We start from the raw sequence: 21,312 nt of genomic DNA, 5'->3' as shown, positions 1-21,312 counted from the left end.
GAGTAAAGATTTCAACAGTTTGCACCCACACAGACACACAAAGTATAAAGTATTGTTTGAAGACTGATTTTACTATTAATTCTCATAGTACAACACATTAAGGACAGAGGTCCTGCATGGGGAGCAAGTACACAGCGACTTCTGTTGTTAACAATTGACACTCTTCTTTATGGCGTCAGTAATCACCAGAGGTTCTTGCTATGAGCTGCCAAGGCTGTGGAAGCCTCTTGAGTTCACAAAACTCTAACCGTATTTATACTCAAAGTGGAAGTTCCCTCTTCCCTTCAGAGAAAGGTACCTCCTTCTCAAAGAACAATTCTAAGCTGAGTCCTGTGTGATGGGCACTCATCACAAACAGTGACGAATAGAAGAGGTCCCTGCACTCAAGCAGCTTATGTTCTAGTGGCAACAGCCAGTAAGGAGAGCAAACAACTAATGAACTGATGTATCTGTAAAGAAAATGAAAACCCAGTGCATTATGAAAGAAAGGAAACACAAAATTCTAGACAAAGTAACCTTATTGTTTCTTCTTCTGGGAACATGAGTTTGTTCTGCCCTTGGGACCAATATACTTCTGTTCTTTTGAACTGGAATACTCATTCCTCAGGCCTCCACCTGTCTGGTCTTTAGCAAAAACATCTTAATTCAAATGTTTCCTGTTAAAGCAGGAGTCCACTTCTCTCCTCCATTTGCTCTTTGTCAGATAATTCTGTTTCATTTTCTTCACCAGATTCATCACAATTTTTAAGCCTCATTTTTACCCTAACATATCATTTTGGCTGGTGGCTTATACATTTTCTTCATTAAATACATGCTTCTGCAGGTACAGACTCTAACTGGATGATTCATTTCTGCACCTCCTATCTCCTACCCATAGCAACAAGAGATACTCACTCTAGTTGATTAAATCAAGTGATGTGTAAGTGAACAAAAGGTTCAGCAATTAATTTAACTACAATGTGCCTACTTCATTAAACAGAAATTAGAGTCACCATTATTTTTTCCATCTTCCTTTTGGAACACTGCACAAACATTCCTAATATTGAGTTATTCATGATAGATAATTTTGAGTATGTCCCTCTCTGTTCTGCCAACCCCTAGCCTGAGCAGAGATTATGATTCGGCATTAAAACCGTTAAAACATCATAAAGGACACAGGCATTGAAGTCAAACAGACTTATATAAATTCTAGATTTAGCAAGTACAGTTATGCTATGTCGAAGAATTTAATGAATTTGCCTAAGCCTCGTTTTTGTTTGTTTGTTTGTTTGTTTCTTTAAAAGTGGAATGTGGGCCTGGCACTATGGCATAGTGGATAAAGCCACCACCTGCAATGCCAGCAACCCACATGGGTGCTGGTTCATGTCCTGGCTGCTCCACTTCCAGTCTAGCTCTCTGTTAATGGTCTGGGAAAAGCAGCAGCAGAAGGCCCAAATGTTTGATCCCTGCCACCCATGTGGGAGATTCAGATGAAGTTCCTGGTTCCTAGCTTTGAGCTGGCCCAGCGCTGGCTCTTATGGTCATCTAGGGAGTGAACTAGCAAATCTGTGTGTGTGTGTTTCTCCCTGATTTTCAAAATAAATAAACACATCTTCAAAAAATGGAATGATTACTATTTAACTTTAAAGACATTTCTCTATGTTAAATTATATTATTTTCAAGTAAGAGTTGTTGCTTGATTTACAAGAAGGAGCAATTCCAGTAAAATCAACCTTCTGTGTCTTTGAATCACAGTTTGGTTCTTATTCATTCTACCCTATCTCTCTTCTTCTGTCTATTACATATCTACACACCCAGGTAAACTCCAAGTTTCTGAGTCACAGGGATTAACTATTTCACTTGTCTGTGTTTGTATCCGGTACCTGGCAGAGTGCTGCTACATAGGACATACTACCATAACCTCTTGCAAACAATAATCCCCTACTTGTCATGATAGGGAGCAGCAGAAACGGTGACACAGCAATGATAATATAAATAATCTTGGTAAAAAACTAAACATGTGCAAGGCACTTTACTAAATGGTTTGCAAGCATTTGTTCCCCTAACCCTCCCTCACCCTCAGTAATCATGCAAGGCAGGTCCTATTAAGGACTATTTTATAGACGAGGGAGCTAAAGCTCGGAAACATGGTACGCAGATTCTCTGCTCAAGAAAAGTCTTGCAACAAGGCATTCTGACCTCAAAACCATGCTGTTAACACTCTGCAATCCTCCTATTCCAATGGTTCTGTTTTATTTGGCCTCATTATGTGATGATACAAGATGCTGCCACAAGTATTCTGATGCTAGAAGATGGTTTGGTCTTTATTGTGGTCCTTTTAGTAGCTTTCTTCAGTTGTCAGCTATTACAATTGCTAAAATATAAAGTCCTAATTATTTTCCACATTATGGCCAGTGGGAACAATTCAATGCAGAATTAGTATCCTTCTCTAGGGGTTTATGACCATTTAGCATTTTGCTGCCTTTTATTCTGTCCATAAGAGTGAAGATAATGAGCTATGTCTGAAAAGTCAAATAGCTTGAGCATTTCATAATATGGTGAATGTGATTTGAGTCATTAACCTATTATACCGGTTCAGTTTTCAAAGAGAAAGATTTGCTTTTTTGTGAACTTCAAAATTAAGAGACAGAAATGGGTTAGAAATCTTTCCTTACCACTCATTTAGCAACATGAGTATGTAAAACTTTTTTTTAACTTTTATTTAATGAATATAAATTTCCAAAGTACAGCTTATGGATTACAATGGCTCCCCCCCCCCATAACTTCCCTCCCACCTGCAACCCTCCCCTTTCCCGCTCCCTCTCCCCTTCCATTCACATCAAGATTTTCAATTCTCTTTATATACAGAAGATCAGTTTAGTATATATTAAGTAAAGATTTCACAGTTTGCCCCCACATAACAACAAAAAGTGAAAAATACTGTTGGAGTACTAGTTATAGCATTAAATCACAATGTACAGCACATTAAGGACAGTGATCCTACATGATATTTTTTAAAAATTGATTAATTTTCTATGCTATTTCCAATTTTTTTTCATTTTCAATTATCTTTATATACAGAACATTGATTCAGTATATACTAAGTAAAGATTTCATCAGTTTGCACCCACACAGAAACACAAAGTATAAAAATACTGTTTCAGTACTAGTTTTGTTTTGTTTTGTTTTTCCAGAGTGTCTTGGCTTTCCATGCCTAAAATACTCTCATGGGCTTTTGAGCCAGATCTGAATGCCTTAAGGGCTGATTCTGAGGCCAGGGTGCTATTTAGGACATCTGCCATTCTATGAGTCTGCTGTGTCTCCTGCTTCCCATGTTGGATCGTTCTCTCCCTTTTTGATTCTATCAGTTAGTATTAGCAGACGCTAGTCTTGTTTGTGTGATCCCTTTGACTCTTAGACCTGTCAGTGTGATCAATTGTGAACTGAAGATGACCACTTGGACTAGTGAGATGGCATTGGTACATGCCACCTTGATGGGATTGCATTGGAATCCCCTGGCACATTTCTAACTCCACCATTTGGGGCAAGTCCGACTGAGCATGTCCCAAATTGTACATCTCCTCCCTCTCTTTTTCCCACTCTTATATTTAACAGGGATCACTTTTCAGTTAAAATTTAAACACCTAAGAATAATTGTGTGTTAATTACAGAGTTCAACCACTAGTACTAGAACAAAAAAATACTAAAATGGATAAAGTATTACATTGTACATCAACAGTCAGGACAAGAGCTGATCAAGTCACTGTTTCTCATAGTGTCCATTTCACTTCAACAGGTTTCCCCTTTGGTGCTCAGTTAGTTATCGCCGATCAGGGAAAACAAATAATATTTGTCTCTTTGGGATTGGCTTAATTCACTCAGCATGATGCTTTCCAGATTCCTCCATCTTGTTGCAAATGACCAGATTTCATTGTTTTTGACTGTTGTATAGTATTCTATAGAGTACATGTCCCATAATTTCTTTATCCAGTCTACTGTTGATGGGCATTTGGGTTGGTTCCAGGTCTTAGCTATTGTGAATTGAGCTGCAATAAACATTAATGTGCAGACGGCTTTTTTGTTTGCCAATTTAATTTCCTTTGGGTAAATTCCAAGGAGTGGAATGGCTGGGTTGTATGGTAGGGTTATACTCAGGTTTCTGAGGAATCTCCAGACTGACTTCCATAGTGGCTTAACCAGTTTGCATTCCCACCAACAGTGGGTTAGTGTCCCTTTCTCCCCATATCCTCTCCAGCATCTATTGTTGGTAGATTTCTGAATGTGAGCCATTCAAATAGACTTTCAACAAAAATTTCTGGAGGTTACTTCTATAGTTTGGGTTTTTTTTTTCCCATGGGGAATAGGGATGAAATAAATTTTTACTACTTGTTTCCAAATATAAATATAGATTATCTCCATTGTATTTTGTGGTCTTTCCCAGTGGTGTGGTAGACTTTTTTCTGAAGTTAGAACCAAGGCTTATGATTAGGTACTCTCTACTTTCTCCTCCAGGAAAAGTACTAATGCTAGAGAGCTAGGACCAAAAATCTATTTAAAGGAAGAGTGAGGCTTGTACATTATTGAAGTAAAAATCTATAGATTTTTTTTAGGGAAATTCTTCCTGCATCAAAAATTTATAATTGAGATTCTTCAACACACAGAAAATCTGTAGGTGAGGTAACTCTGAGAGGAGCTCTGGAGTCTCTGGGACTCTGAAATGCCATGCTGAAATGTTACACTGCAGGTGCCCCCATATGGCCTCCTTATGTCCAATAAGGATTTTCATCTTTGGCTGATTCAACTATAACTCAATCAAATCCAGTAGTGGTCAGTTTTCCCTAGTCTTTAGATATCCTAAAACTGTACAGTATGTATCATTCTGAAAAAAAAAATTTCAGAAGTCCTATACCCTAAATTACAAGCCATAGTGCTATGTTTAACATTGACAGACGTAGTTATTTTCTTAAGCCTATGAATAACATATCTTCGATGGGCTTCAAAGCTTCTCCCTTTGTGGACAAGGTCTATTTCAATGAAACCACTATACTCATTCTTCAGGTCTGTGATACCAGACCCTAACTCCCATGGGTGTACAGCTGGCTTCTCCTGGGATCCAAATACCCTGGAGTTGCAAGCAGATTCCCTTTCCTGAAGCACTCCCCTTAGTACTTGTTATTTCAGTGCCCTGCCAGTCACTTCGATTCCAGTGAAATCGATGCACATAAAGACAACCAAGGACCCATCCAGCTGGTAGCAAAGGAAACCTATTGACTATTAGAACCTTTTTTAAAAGGTAGGCAGACTTGTTCTTCTTTAAGCAATTTAGTTAGATATCTAGCACAAATTTAACAAAAAAGCCTTGGATTATTTTCCTAAGAATGCTAAATGCATATTGACTCCTTTTACTAGCTCTGAAGAATGTTGTTTCTCTAATCCTAATCTTGATGATTTGGAATTGAATAATTTGTTAATGCTAAAAAGATAATGATGACTCTAGTAACACCAGCAGCAGCAGAAGCAACAATGAGTAACACTAGAGTTAAAAGTTTAGGATTCTTTTCTATGCTTTGTCACTAATTGTACAATGTTAGGCACAACAACTTCACTAAGCATACCAGTACACACACACACACACATACCCAGGAAGAGAAAAGGCAGGTGACACTGTCTCCATATGGACAATTTCATTTCATTGATGCTGAAACATGGGAACAGAGTTGGAAGAATGAGGATGATCAACCAAGTTAAAGAATAGCTATATCATGAATCTTTTCCCCAATCCCCCATTCCTGGTCTCTGTATTTTCTCTGTTTCTCATTTTCTGAAAAGAAAAGAACTTAGCCGGCGCCGCGGCTCACTAGGCTAATCCTCCGCCTTGCGGCGCCGGCACACCGGGTTCTAGTCCCGGTCGGGGCACCGATCCTGTCCCGGTTGCCCCTCTTCCAGGCCAGCTCTCTGCTGTGGCTAGGGAGTGCAGTGGAGGATGGCCCAAGTCCTTGGGTCCTGCACCCCATGGGAGACCAGGAGAAGCACCTGGCTCCTGCCATCGGAACAGCGTGGTGCGCCGACCGCAGCGCGCTACCACGGCGGCCATTGGAGGGTGAACCAACGGCAAAAAGGAAGACCTTTCTCTCTGCTCTCTCTCTCACTGTCCACTCTGCCTGTCAAAAAAAAAAAAAAGAACTTAAAAATGTCAAAATTTATTTTAACTACATTTATTTTTCATCTAGATAATTTCACCTAAAAGTGGAAATAATTGGAAATAAATTTCTTCAAAAAATTAACTGAAGTTCTCTAAAGAGGATACATTCTATCATATTCTTTTCCCATAAAAAGAAGACAGGAGAAAGAGAGGTGGTTTTTTTTTTTTTTTTTCATCAGAGAATTGGCTCTCACTCTAGCCAGGACGAGTGATATTCTTAATAAAATCTCTTTTGTTCTGCTTGATAAAATACACTCATTCAGTATTTCTATGAAAATGAATTAAATCAATTAGGAAATCCAATGTAAAATTGATAAATTCATGTTTGATAGATTACATTTCAGTGCTGGATGGCTACTCAGTTATCCTGTGGTAAAATACAAGGAGCAGAAAAAGAGGATAAAATAATAAAACTCTGCCTGTCTAAATTCATTACAGGCTATCATTATCCTTTGCCATTTTCCCAATGACAGAACATACATAGCAGGAGGTGGCTGAATTGCCTTCTGCTTCCTGCTGAATCTTTCTTTAAGACTATGAACATTTAATACGAAGTGACAAGTTTCTGATCTAATGTTACATACGGGAGTACACAGACATGTGAAGTCAAGGCCACCCTCTCCATACACCAAAAGACAAACTGCTATATTTAGATTGCCAGTTACTACTGAGAGAGCACAAAAGGCACTCCTTCCATAAGAAGTATTCTATTACATTCAGCAGCAGCATCTCCTGAGCTGTTTGTTTAACCAATGAGACTATGAATAACAGTACCACAACTACAAGATTGTAATTGTGCCACAAATACCTTTGCCTGTTTCTCATTAAAAGAATAAATAAACATTATATAACAGTTCTGTATTTTATAACAACCACAACAAAACCATGAAGTGAATCCCATATGGGATAAAGAAATACACCCTAAATAGGTTCCATAATGGTTAAAGAATGAAGTTGTGTGGTTACTGACAGGGAAAACATATTTAGAATATATTCCTTCTTAAAGAAAAAGTGATCACAAAGTAGTAGATTTGTTATTAATATTTTATAAAAACTGCATATAAACTTTTGTTTAAAAGAAAAGTAATCTGGAAGAGATGGATCAAGGGACAGGTAGTAGTTTTCTCTAGGTGGCAGGAATAGAGGGAAATTTTATTTTCATGACTGTATATTCTAAATTTTCAATAAAAATGATTTATTTCATATTTGGATGGGAGTTTTTATTTTATTGTTTTAAAAGACTTGGCATTACAAGGCTGGCGCTGTGGCACAGTGTATAAAGCTGCCGCCTACAGTACCAGCATCCCATCTGGGTGCCAGTTCAAGACCTGGCTGCTCCACTTCCCATCCAGCTCTCTGCTATAGCCTGGGAAAGCAGTAGAGGATGGCTCCAGTCCTTGGGCCCCTAAACCTGCATGGGAGACCTGGAAGAAACCCCTGGCTCCTGGCTTTGGATTGATCTAGCTCTGGCCATTGCAGCCATTTGGGGAGTGAACCAGCAGATGGAAGATCTCTCTCTTTGTCTCTGCCTCTGCCTCTCTGCAACTCTGCCTTTCAAATAAATAAACATATTTTAAAAAACACAATATTTAGTCAATTTAGATTTGGATTCTAATTTTTAAAGACTTATTTACTTGAAAGACAGAGTGACAGAAAGAGTCAGAAAGAGATCTTCCATCTGCTGGTTCGCTCTTGAAATGGCCACAATGGCCAGAGCTGGACCTTATGTAGGTCTCCCACAGGAGTGGCAAGCACTTGGGCCCTCTTCCTCGGCTTTCCCAGGTGTATTAGCAATGTGCTGGATTGGAAACAGAGCAATCAGGACTTGAACCAGCACTATGATTTGGAATGCTGGAATGTTAGGCAGCAGCTTAATCTGCTGTATCACAATGCATTGCACCACAATCCCTGGCCCCACCTAACTTTAGTTTTCATTGACATTATACACCATTTTGTTCACAAAATACATCATAATTAATAATTCAAATTGACTTTTTTTTCTTGTTTTGACACAGACAATTGCACATACATATGGGTACTATGTGATGATTTTATGCATGCATACATTGTGTAATGTTCAAATGAGAGTAAAAGCACCTATCTCTTCAACCACTTATCAGTTCTTGTAGTGAAAGTAATCAATTTTTTTATTTCACCTTTTTTTGAAATACACAGTACATTATTGTTACCTATGGTCACCCTACTGTGCAAATGAACATCAGAACTTATGTATCTTAACTATAATTTAGCAACTGTTGATAAACTTTTCCCCATCTCTCCATCCCTACTGCTCTTCCCATCCTTTGGTAACTGCTATTCTACTTTCAACTTCTATGAGACTATTGCTCATTAAAAAAAAAAAGACTCACTTATTTACTTACTTGATGGGGGTGAGAGGAAAGGAGAAGAGAGAGGAGGGAAAGAAAGGGGAGAGTAGGGGATAAAGAAACAGAGATCTTCCATACAATGGTTGACTCTCCAGATGCCCACAAGAGTCAGACTAGCCCAGGTTGGAGCCAGTAATCAAGAATCCCATCTGGGTTTCTCACCTAAGTGGCAGTAACCCAAGTACTTGGGACAGCATCTATTTCCTCCCATGCACTTTAGCAGGAAGTTGGATCTAAAGCTCAAAGTCGTGGGTATTAAACGTGCACTTGATATGGGATGTAAGCAGCACAAGCAGCAGCCTAACCTACTGTGCTACAGCATCCACCCTACTGCCCATTTTTAAATCAGATTGATCATTTTACTACTGAGTTGTTTGAGTTCTTTAGACATCCTTGTGAGATGCATAGTTTGTAAATTTTCTCACATTATTTAAGTTGTCTAGATTGTTTCTTTTGCTAGAAGCTTTTTAGTTTGATGTCAACTCATTTGTTTTGTTTTTTTCTTTCATTTAATTGTTTTGTGGTCTTATCCAAAAATCCCTTGCCCACAACAATGTTTGGAATGTATCAAACATCCCTGCCCACTGCAAGTTACACATGTATCACAACATCACATAGTAATCCATACATATGTACAAATTTTATGTTTATACTTTCTTCCAGAAATTTCATAGTTTCACTTCTTACATTTTGAGTTTGCTTTTGTATGTGGTAAGAGATGGGGGAAAGTTCTAGATTCATTCTGCATGAGGACATCCAAATATTCCCAGCACCATTTGTTGAAAACTTCTTTCTCCAAGGCATGTTATATTCTTAGCACCTTTGCTACAGATCAGTTGGCTGTAGATGCACGAATTTACCTTTAGCTTGACCATTCAGTTCCATTGGTCTGTGATTGTTTTTATATCAAACCAAGGATATGACTTAAATATATTTATTTATTTAAGATACAGAAAAAGAGATAGAAATAGGGAGCGAGACAGATAGAGAGCTTGTATATTTGCTGCTTCACTCCTCAAATTCGTGCAACAACTGGGACGGGACTGAGACAAAGAAGCCAAGGGCTCCATCCGTGCCTCCTAAATTGGAGGCAGGAACCCTTCACTGCTGCTTCTGAAGACCCACATTGGCCAGAAGCTGGAGTCAGGAGCGAGACAGGTATCAAACCTAGGAACTCCAATATGGGTTCATATGGGTTCATATGGGTTGAGGCTCTTACCTTTAGGCTAAAAGCATGCCCAATGTGTTTTGATTACTATAAGTCTGTAATATATTTTGAAGTCATTAATATAGTTTGAAGCCACTTTTTGCCTTTTTCCTGAAGATTTCTTTGGTTATTTGTGGGTTTTTCTTTTTCTTTTTCTTTTTTTTTTTTTTGGTACCACATGAATTTTAGGATGTTTCTTCTACTTCTCTGAAAAAACTGTTGTTCTGTATACCTGAATGTAATGATGCTGTTTCTGCCTTCTTAATGGATCAGAAGTTTTTTCCAAGGAAACAAATGCAATTGCTGCAGAGCTGATATATGTTAAATAGTGCTGCATGCATAACAAGATGGGAATCCTAAAAGAATATGAGCCACACATCACAGTATTATGGGCTTTTGAGAGGTAGTATAAACATTCAGAAATCATTGAAATGAGTGATTCAATAAATCACTAATTTCTAGTGTAGAAAGTTCCCTAATTCCTTCCAAGTTTAATTATTTATTAACTTTTTAAAACTACCAATGTTATATTTTAAATATGTAACTGCCTGAATTATATAACATTCTTGATGATGGCCTTAACCTTCTTGTAGTTTAGATGAGTTCATGGACAGAAATACTGAATGTACTATGTCATGTCCCCTTGAAATCTTCTGAAAATGTTCTGACTGGACCAACATTATTTTGGAATAGAATGTACTCCAATCTGCTTGAAACATTTGCTTTGTACATTGTAGGAGTTCTGCTTAGTCAACTTAGCAGTGTATTTTATTAATTTCTACAGCTGGATAAATCACAAGAAAACACTCTTCCTCACGTCTGGTCACATTTTTTTGACTGACACTTTAAGTGGTGTAGTGGAACACAGGCAGCAGTATTTAATTTTAAGATCAAGTTGGTTTGACTGAGCTCCATTAGTCAAAATGTGGCCAAGAGCATAGGTGAGCACTATGATCTGAGTGTTTATATCCCTCAGATGCATGGGGGCATCAGCATCAACATGGAGATATTAGGAGGTGGAATCTTTTAGGAGGTGATTAGGTCCTAAGGGCAGAGCCTCGAGATGAGATCAGTGTCCTTACAGAAGACTTCCCAAGATCCATCCGGGCACTTGCGCTAGGTGAGGACACGGGAAAAAAGTATCTTCTACAAACTCAGAAATGGGCTCTAGCAGGCCCTTAATCTGCTGCTGCCTTCATCATGGACTCCTAGCCTCCAAATGGTGAGAAAGGAATTTGTACTGTATGTAAGTCACTCAGTTTATGGTAGTTTGTTATAGTAGCCTCAATGGACTAAATGAAAATCTATAATTTAACAATATCATTATTCTTCAACCACAAACTAAAAAATTAAAGAAAAGCATTATTCATAACTTACTGCTATAGCTCTTTAAATGAGGTTTAGGGGGCTGTGGCATAGGTTAAGCCTCCGCCTATGGCCCCAGCATCCCTTATGGGCACCAGTTCATGTCCTGGCTGCTCCTCTTCTGATCCAGCTCCCTGTTAATGGCCTGGGAAAGCAGTGGAGGATGGCCCAAGTGCTTGGGCCCCTGTACCTACATGGGAGACCTGGAAGAAGCTCCTAGTTCGTGGCTTTGGATCAGCCCAGCTAAGGCTTTTGCAGCCATTTGGGGGAGTAACCAATGGATGGAAGATCTTGTTCCCTGTCTCTCTGTCTCTGTAACTCTGCCTCTCAAATAAATAAATAAATCTTTAAAAAATGAAGTTCAGAACGCACTGTATTTCATATATACATATTGAGGAATGCAGTGATACTTCTCACCCATGCTCCAACCCTTCTTCTTCCTCCCTCTCCTATTCCCACACAATTTTTACAAAGATCTATTTTCAGTTTACTTAATACTCATAAGTTTAACCCTACACTAAATAATAGTTCAATGAATAGTATGAAGAAGACACTGTTCCTCAACAGAAGAGAGACAAGGGCTGTAAACAATCATTGAATCTCAAAATGTCCATTTCACTCCAATACATTATATTTTGGATACTCTATTAGTTAGATCAGAGAAAGCATATCATGTCTGTCTTCAGGGGACTCACTTATATCCATTTTGTTGCAAAAGAGAGGATTTCAATTTTTTTATAGCTGAGTAGTATTCTACAGTGTAAATATACCATAATTTCTTTATCCAGTCACAGTTGATCGACATCTGGGTTGATTCTATATCTTAGCTATTGTGAATTGAGTTTCAATGAACATGGGCGTACAGATCACTCTTTCATATGCTGATTTATCTTTATTTGGGTAAATTCCCAGGAGTGGGATGGCTGGATCATATGGCAGGTCCGTATTCAGATTTCTGAGGTATCACCATACTCTCTTGCACAGTGGCTGCATCAGTTTACATTCCCACTGACACTGGATACCTTTTCCCCCACATCCTCATCAGCATTTTTTGTTTGTTGATTTCTGCACGACAGCCATTCTAACTGGGGTAAGATGAAACCTCACTGTGGTTTTGATTTGCATTTCCCTGATTGCTAATGATCCTGAGCATTTGTTCATGTGCCTGTTGGCTACTTGGATTTCCTCTCTTAAAAACTGCCTGTTCAAGTCCTTCACCCATTTCTTAACTGGATTGTTTGTTTTGTTGTTGAATTTCTTGATTTCTTTATATATTCTGGATATTTACCCTTTATCAGTTGCATCATTTGCAAATATTTTGTCCTATTCTGTTGTTTGCCTCTTCCCTTTGAGGAGTGTTTCTTTTGCAGTGCAGAAGCTTCACATTTGAAGTAATCCCAGTTGTCTATGTTTGCTTTGATTGCTTGTGCTTCTGGGGTCTTTTCCAAGAACTCTTTTCCTTTGCAATGTCATTTGCGTATTTTCCCCTATGTTCTCTAATAATTTGATGGTACCAGATCATAAATTAAGGTCTTTGATACATTTTGAGTGGATTTTTGTCTTGCTAACCAAACACATATATACGAGTGGACTCAGAGCTCCTACTGTATACAATTAGAAGTGATAGACATGCTCTTGCAGAAAGAAAAACTCACACGGAGGTTAGTAAGGCTTTTGCTGAAGAGCTTTGACCATGACTTTCAGGATTATGACTGAGTCTGTCTGTCTGTGTCACAGAACCCAGCCACTGAGTTGTACACCCTCTGACATGAGGTAAGCCCACTTTTGGACATAGCAACTAAAGCATAATTATGTATAAATGATTCTCCACCTCCCTGAGTAATACCATTCCTTGGCTGCAGACCAAGTACCTTGTGAGATACTTCCTAGGTAATAGAATCAGAGATTCCTAGGCCTCTGAAACAAAACCATTTTCTTCTTTTCCAAATTTTACTATGAAAATTTTCAAACTTCTTCATCATTTCCTTTCAATTTGCCTTTTTTAGATTGATGAACTCTTCCACTCTCACTACAATGATCCTGCTTATGTCCTAGGGATACACAAAACAAAAATCATCCTTAGTTAACTGGAACTGATTTGAACCTCAGGACCTAAAGATGAAGCTTCTGTAGAAGATTCAGACTGGTCATTCTTTAGGGTGCTCTTTTATCAATGAAAATAACATTTCTATATATGAATCTAATGAGAGCTGTATCCATCTGGTCATTTTAATTTTCATTTATTTTTTTCCTGTGTACTCTCAAGCAATTCCTACTGTTATTTATTTCAATTTTGCTATAATGGAAGGAATAAGACAGAATGGTGGAGAGTGGTATCTCTGCATTCAGATGACTAAGATCTGCATAACAGCTGTAACTTTGTACACAAGTGTCTTCATTTCTTTCTATAAGTTTGAGAAAATAATAGCACCAAAATAGGACCAAAGTTCATATTAGTGAGACAATGTATGCAAAATTCTGTCTCAGTGACAAGTACATGCTAGGTCCTTTAAAAAGTACTAGCTATCAATATTAACATTATTATGACTTCAAGTTGTTTCATACATCCACTAATGAATATAGACCAAAAAAAAAAAAATCCTACTAGATTGTCAGCAACAGAAAACGCTAGACCTGGGGACAGATATGTGGGAAGACAGAGCTAAGTGCCAAAACACTCCGTTGATGATCATTTTACTGAACTCCTTTTACTTAGCCATTACAAATTAACCTCCTAGAGTGGAACAGGGAACTATTGAGTTTGCATTAAATTTCCAGCTAGGAAACAAACTGTTCTATTTATCCATAAAAAATTGGAGTGGGGCATTTATGCATTTCCTGAAAAATATTCCTATCAACTTCACCTTCAGAATTAATAATAAAACTCAGAGACAATCACAATTCATGAGTTTTCACTGTATAAAAGTGTCAATTTTTTGCATGCCAGGTGTGTTCAGGAACCCATGTATTTTGTTAGTAGCTCTTGTTTGGCGAGAGAATAAGGGTGTGATGATTTCCTATGGTCATGAGTTCAAGTAACAGTAATTTGTCCTGTTGGTCTTGATGACACAAACTGGTTGTTATCCCTTTTTGTCTGATGATTTAAAGATACAAAAGGCCAATTTATCATCTATATTCATGTCAGTCTCCCTTTGTTCCTCTCAGTTCCAAAATTCTGATTGTTGGTATTTCCATCCACTCAACTTTGCATAGATGTTTCCCTGAGTTCATTTTCAATCTTTCGTGAGTTGCTATCCATGGTAAAGGTGCTTTGTCATCACACAAAAGAGAAAATGACATGTTCTGTGCCCTAAAGGTGGGTATTCTAGGGAAACAGGAAGAGCCTAGGGTGATTTCTGCTTGGCTGCTATGAAGATGAAATGATTTGATGGGAAAAATGCATCTGGCACTGTCTGCTGCTTAGCAAGGACTTGCTATTTGTGAGTCTTCTTTCCTTCCCCTCTCTGTCCATTCACTGCTGAAAAGATAACATTAGGTCTCTTTCTGCCTTTTTCCAGATTCTTACATCTCTGTGCTAAGCATAAATTACAGTATCTCTTCAATCTCTCTGTTTTCTACTGCTAACGTGGTCACTCTCTTTCAAGGTCTTTGTGATATCATGTTTTATAGTTGATTCCAAGTACTAAGTTTAGCACAATATATATGCTGAACACAGTTATTTCCTCCAGCACTTTTGAAGTTAACCAGTTTAGTTGAATTTTTCAGACTCTGTCCTTTAGCATACCATCACCTCTGTGTCCTTTCTTAAGGCATGCTTGTGAGCAGTGTTGGTGTCTAATTCATCTTCTTGCCTCCAGTGCCTAAGAATGACATGTTCCCTCTCTGTCTTCCCTGACCTTGCCCCACCCTTAATGGCCAAATGCCTTTTTCTCTAAACATATAATAGATAGAGAAGTTCAATGTAACAGTTCAATATTATGCAGCAGTAAGAATCACTGAATACAGAAAGAAAAAAAGAAAATCAGCACAGATAAGAAAAATGTGGGAATGGAGGGATCCACATGAAGTTGGAGGGCTCTGATTTTGGAACAGGGTACACATTCCACCTTCAAAGATTACTTTCTTTGTGATCTTTGGCAAGTCGCATCAGCCTCTTTGTTCACTTAAAAGTAAAGATAATTTCAGTTCCTAATGCACAAGGCTGTTGCTAGGACTAAATACAGTAGTCCTCTCTTATCAGAGGATGATAGATTCTAAGACACCCCCCCCCCAGTGGATGCCCGAAAATCCTATATGGTACCCCATCCCATATATAATATGTTTTGTTTCTCTACATGCATGCCTATGATAAGATTTCATTTATGAGTTAAACACACTAATAAGCTATCAATAACAGCTAATAATAAAATAGAACAATTAACAATATACATTAATCAAAATTACGTCAGTGTCCCTTCTCTGTCAAAATATCTTGTACTGTACTCAGCCTTCTGACGATGATGATGTGAGTTGATACAATGCTCATGTGATGAGATGAAGTGAGACCAATGACACAGGCATTGTGATGTAGATTGAGTCTACTTTGAATGGTCTGCTTTGGGTGTACTGGGTTTCGAAGCCAGGACAATAGTTGGGTGTTATCAGTAGATAGTGCTGAGGCTCAGCAATCCTTGTTAGGTGAAAGTGACTGCCAAAATCTTTTGGAAGAGTGTTATAATCTGAGGTTGTTGTCTCTTTCTTCTGAAAAAAGGCGTTACTATAGAAGCTGTAATTCCTTGGTCCTACTGGTAACTTGAATATTGCGTTTCATCTGAGCATTTCAAATATTCCATAATTTTGTCCTTTAATATATGTACAATTCAAAATGCTTGGCAAATTTCTGTAAGTATACATTATCGGGTCTGTTGCAGCTTTTCCCTCTTCCTCTTCTTCTGCACATGACTCCATAAATTCTTTTATTACTTATTTTTAAAAATTCTCAGTGGTCTTAGATGTGCTCTTCCAGAAATTCTTCATCAAACATATTGGAAAATCCTTCTCAGCCTCCTTGCTTAACTTTCTCAGTGATGTTTCTAACATCTCTGTCAATCTCCAGGAAGTACTGAACATCATTCACAACTTTCACTACACTCTTCCAGTAGACATTTTCAGCTTCTGGCTTTAATTCATGCGTTGAAGTTTTGATCAATGTTACTGTGTTAACAGCAGTGAATGGCTTCCAGCATGGCATTATGTTCATAAAAGTGTCTACAGCAATTCCTAATTGAATGTGATCAAACACCCAGCTAGTATATTTTCTTCATGAAGCTGAATAACCGCTGATAAAGGGGCTGACACATATGTTTGTATTTGGGGGTAAAAATACAACCTCAACATTTTTATTTTACAACAAACAGAAACAAAATTGTCACATGAATTGTCTATTGCTAATAGGATATTAAATTCTCTCTTTTTTAAAAGATTTTCATTTATTTATTTGACAGGTAGAGTTACAGACAGAGAGAGAGAGACCGAGAGAAAGGCCCTCCTTCCATTGGTTCACTCCCCAAATAGCCTAACAGCCGGCGCTGCACCGATCCGAAGCCAGGAGCCAGGTGCTCCTTCCCGGTCTCCCATGCGGGTGCAGGAGCCCAAGCACTTGGGCCATCCGCCACTGCCCTCGCAGGCCACAGCAGAGAGCTGGACTGGAGGAGGAGCAACTGGGACTATAACCCAGCACCCTTATGTGATGCCGGCACCACAGGTGGAGGATCCAGTGCGCCACCACACCAGCCCCAAGGATATTCAATTCTAACCCTTCCTCTTCCAAGTATTTTTTTTTCCTTCTGAGATGGAGCATTGGTGGAGAAGTCCATAAATAAGATGGCTGGCTTCCATGCTATTCTCTTACTGGGGTGCCAAAACATGGGTAGATCATTTTCATTTTTCTTTTTTTTCTGAGAGTACATGGCTTCTCTGCTCTGTGCAATATGACAAGTTTTATTATATGACCTGCAGCACTGCCACAGAATAACAGAATTAATCTGTCATTCCATGTTTTCTGTCTTGGTACCTTTTTGCATTTTTATGAATGGGCATTCCATCAGAAACCTTGTTCCCTTAAAGCATGGTTTCTCACAATTGAAGACTTCCATTAGGTGATGCCTTTTCTTTTTAACCAATTTCTTCAGTGCTACTGAAAATGTGGCAACAGTTTTTGCATCAGCATATTAACCTTCCCAGTAATTTTTAAATATATTTTTTAGCCTAAATCTATTCCCGAGCTCATGTGGTCATCCCTTACATGCAGTAAATGGTGTGATAGCACTCATTACAGGGAAACCCTTGCTGAAATCTTCACACAGGCTCAATACCTTCTGGTCCAACACATTGCCATCAATCAGAACATGTTTATGTTCATGTGTTCCACCAAAAAATATTGACTTTTCCCTCTTAACTAAGCACTTATCACACATTGTGGCTGTAACTTTTGCATTTTTAAGTGCAACAGCAAAACAAGCCTGAATTTCCTTTTCTCTTCTTTACAATTTCACAGATAAATTCTTAATCTAGATCTCAGCAAACAGTATATAATATTTTTAATTCCACATTAAGTTGAAACTTCCACTTTTTTACTTAAAGGAAACACTTTACAGCTTCACTTTGACATATTTGAATTGCCAGCATCCCTACTCTAGAACTTTGATGCTAACATTCAGTAAAATAAGCTTTACTTGGACACAGGTACTGTATTATCAGGACAGCTGACCTGAAAACCAAGATAATACTAAGTGACTAACTGGCAGATACTATATACAATGTTGCTGTGCTGTACAAAAGGATAATTCAAATTCTGGGCATGAGTAGGAAGGGCAGTGCAAAATTTCATCATGGTACTAAGAATAGTGCAAATTTTACAATTAATGGATTCCTCATTTCCGGTATTTTCCATTTGATATGTTCATAACATGGTTAACATGGGATAACTGAATTCGAATAAAGCAAAACTGCATATAAGGAGAATACTACTGCATAAAAATACCTAAAAATTACTTAGCACAATGTCTGACCCATAACAAATGCCCAACACATTTGTAATGTTATAATTGCATCATTATAATAACACACATATTTATATGAAATAGACTAGAAGCAACTAAGTGTTAAAATTAGAATTTCTTCCCCTATAATTTCTTTGCCATAATATAATAAAGAAGAAATCCTTCATTGTTTTCAAGAGAAGGTAGACAGTTCTTTCCTTCATTTTCCTCAAGAAATCATCTACTATTTTAAATGCAAAATAAACTAACAGAAGACACTGTCTATTTCACCCTCAGCAGTGCTTCACAACCCTTTTTCTAACAGTGTGGTGCATTTAACAGCACAAACTCACTCTTAATAATCATGAGAAAACTACTTTATTTATTTGCTACACTGCTTGTTGGACAGTGAGAGGGCACAGCAACATTCCTCTCATCAGAGAACTGTGACCCAGTTCAGGCAGCTCGGGAGCAATTTATAAATCATAGCATCTGCCACGTCCTAACAATTATTTAGCATTCAGTTTTTTGCCCATTTTAAAGAAACTCTGGGTCTCAACTATTTGGATATTGTTCATGTCCACTCCTTAAAGAAAGCAGCTTTAGGATCAACAGCTGAATAGGGATATAATTTTTTAGTTTTTTAGTGAGGCTAAGTGCTTGTGTAAGCATGCTACCCTAAGCTCTCAGATGGAGAGTGGATAGGAGGGTTAACTGTTTATCAGAAGAATTGCAGGAGGAATATGAAAAACAGCACAATATCCCCTTCCATTAAAGAGAAACAGCTCTTGTTCCCTTCTCCCAGGGAAAGCTATACTTTAAAATAGACATTACAGACCTGAGGCCATAAAGGACCGTGCCATCTGGATGCAGGCGGATCATGCGGTTCTTGACAGTCACTCCATGCACAAATGACTTCTTATCGTTCAGGAAGTAGGTGTCAGGAACCCAGAGCTGGTCTGCCACTCTGTTGTCCAGAGTCAGGTTTAAAGGTATTACATTATAGGACAGCCTCTTATCTCTCCAGGCTTGTTGAAAGTACATTGTCAAAGTATAATCCTGTGAATGTGAGAAGGAAAGTAGTTATTTTGTACCCAAACACACTTGCAGAATAGACAAGCACCTCAGTATTAATAAGCTCTCCTAAACCCACATGGGAAATCTAGGTTGAGTTCCTTCTGGCTTTGGCCTGGCCCGGTGATAGATGGGAGCTCTCTCTCCATCTGTCTATCTGACTGTCTCTTTCTGACTCTCCGCCTCTCAAATAAATAATAAATAAACAAGATAAATATAAATGACCACACAGTACCAATACATACTACTGACTTACAGGCAAATATTATTTTCTTTATCTATTTATTAATAGTAATACTGTTACTAATTGTGTTACTAATATTGTTACAGGCAAATATTATTTTATCTATTTATTAATAGTAATATTGTTACTAAACACTTAACATGTGCCAAGCAACATGATAAGCAGTATGAATAGAGAAGTGAATAGAATCTATCCATATGAACTTTGTTAATGTCTTCCAGGGAGAATGATGTTCATAAATAGTTACTTATTGATGAAGTTGTGTTTCCCAAAGTGTAGTATACAGGATTATTTGAGGTGGGATGTAAACATGATTCTTAAAATAATTTTGTATTTCTTTGTGTACTAAAAATTAACTAGCATATCAAACCTATACTATATATATTCATTCTTCTCCTCATGTTCTCAACCAATATTTATCATGTATCTAACATGACAGGCACTGCTAAAGTGCTGAAATGAAAGTGGGAAACAAGGCAGATCGAATGCCTGCTCTCAAGGAATGTTTAAGCAAAGCATTGACAAAGGAATCAAACAATGTCAAATGATGCCGCATCCTATGAACCAAGTAAAACAAGCTATGAAAAATTTTACTATAATGGTGAATGAAAACTTTTTCAAGGGGTTGTCATTGAGCTAAGACCAAATAAGCAGACTGCATTAGCTCTCAGAACATTCCAGGTTAAGGGGAATTGGCAAAGGGCACTGAGGTAGCAATGAATTGGCATGAGTGAAGACCATGAAGGAGATCCATTCATTAGAGCCCAGGAACGCAAGGGAGGTGATACTACAGCAAGCAAGAAAAGTAGTCTCATCCTCAGTGGAAAGAAGGGGCCATCAACAAAGGATGTACTCTGCTCTGAAGGGAGGGGAGAACATCTACTTTGCTTGTGGCCGTGTCCAAATACCGATGGGGTCTATGGTCACAAAAGGCTTCCATATGGTCACAAAAGGCAGCCAATGGCAAAATCCTAGGATGATCACTGATGTCATAAATAAGATTGTTAATTGTTAAAGGAACAACAGAAGTCACTATGTACTTACTCCCCATGTAGGACCTCCATCCTTAATGAGTTTGTATTATGAGAATTAAGTGCAAATCTTGTTCTCAAACTCTGTTATACATGTTGTGTGTGGGGGGGTGCAAACTGTTGAACTCAGTGCTTAACATGGAGTTGGTCCTCTGCATATAAAATCAAACTAAAAATGAACCATAATGAAGAAGGGGATGGGAGAGGGAGAGGCAGGTGGGATGGGAGGTGGACAGGGAGGGTGGGTAAACGGGAAACAACCACTATACTCCTAAAGTTGTACCTATGAAAAATGCATTCATTAAATAAAAACTTTAAAAAAAAAGAAAAGTAGTTTCATGAAGTTTATAATGTAGTAGGGAAAGCAAATTTAAGACAGCCTGTTACAAAGTGGTCAACTTACTACCATAGTAGTTACTCATAACACTAATCCATTTAATCAAAGTGAGTTTCCTAGGGGATATGACATTAAACTGAGAGTTCTGTGAGTTTCCTAACTATCTAAACCAAATTAATTCAGCTGGCACATCACAAGAATTTAAATCCCAGAGTTTTGGATCAGCAGGCTAAACTCTTGGCTAAACTCTTGTTTAAAAATTGTGAATGGCCTTGGAGTCTCAATGCTGCCATTTCTCAATTTGTTTCTAGAGTATAAATCTACACCCATTATGTCTTCTTCAGTTCCTTAATCATAAGTAAAGTGTTTAATATATGTCTGATCTAATTATATTATTAGAATTAAATGCACAACTCAAATGCATTTTGTAAACTACAAAATGTTCTGTATTATGAATAAAGCATTTCCATAAATACTATATGATATATGATATATTCTCCCTTCTA

General features: G+C 38.0%; 1 protein-coding gene across 3 annotated transcripts in view; it reads right to left on the bottom strand.

The window, feature by feature from the left end:
- The window catches only part of GABRB2 (gamma-aminobutyric acid type A receptor subunit beta2), a 316,460-nt gene that overhangs the window by 172,392 nt on the left and 122,756 nt on the right, over positions 1-21,312 (bottom strand). For all 3 annotated transcript variants that reach the window (XM_062189679.1, XM_062189681.1, XM_062189680.1), the window contains exon 4: positions 18,959-19,179. In XM_062189679.1, coding sequence (XP_062045663.1) covers positions 18,959-19,179 — 221 coding nt within the window. The remainder of the gene's footprint in view (positions 1-18,958; positions 19,180-21,312) is intronic.

Source organism: Lepus europaeus, chromosome 4, assembly GCF_033115175.1.
Source record: "Lepus europaeus isolate LE1 chromosome 4, mLepTim1.pri, whole genome shotgun sequence".
Classification (NCBI taxonomy): domain Eukaryota; kingdom Metazoa; phylum Chordata; class Mammalia; order Lagomorpha; family Leporidae; genus Lepus; species Lepus europaeus.
Note: the sequence above shows the minus strand (reverse complement) of the source record. Positions and strands in the feature narration are given on the sequence as shown.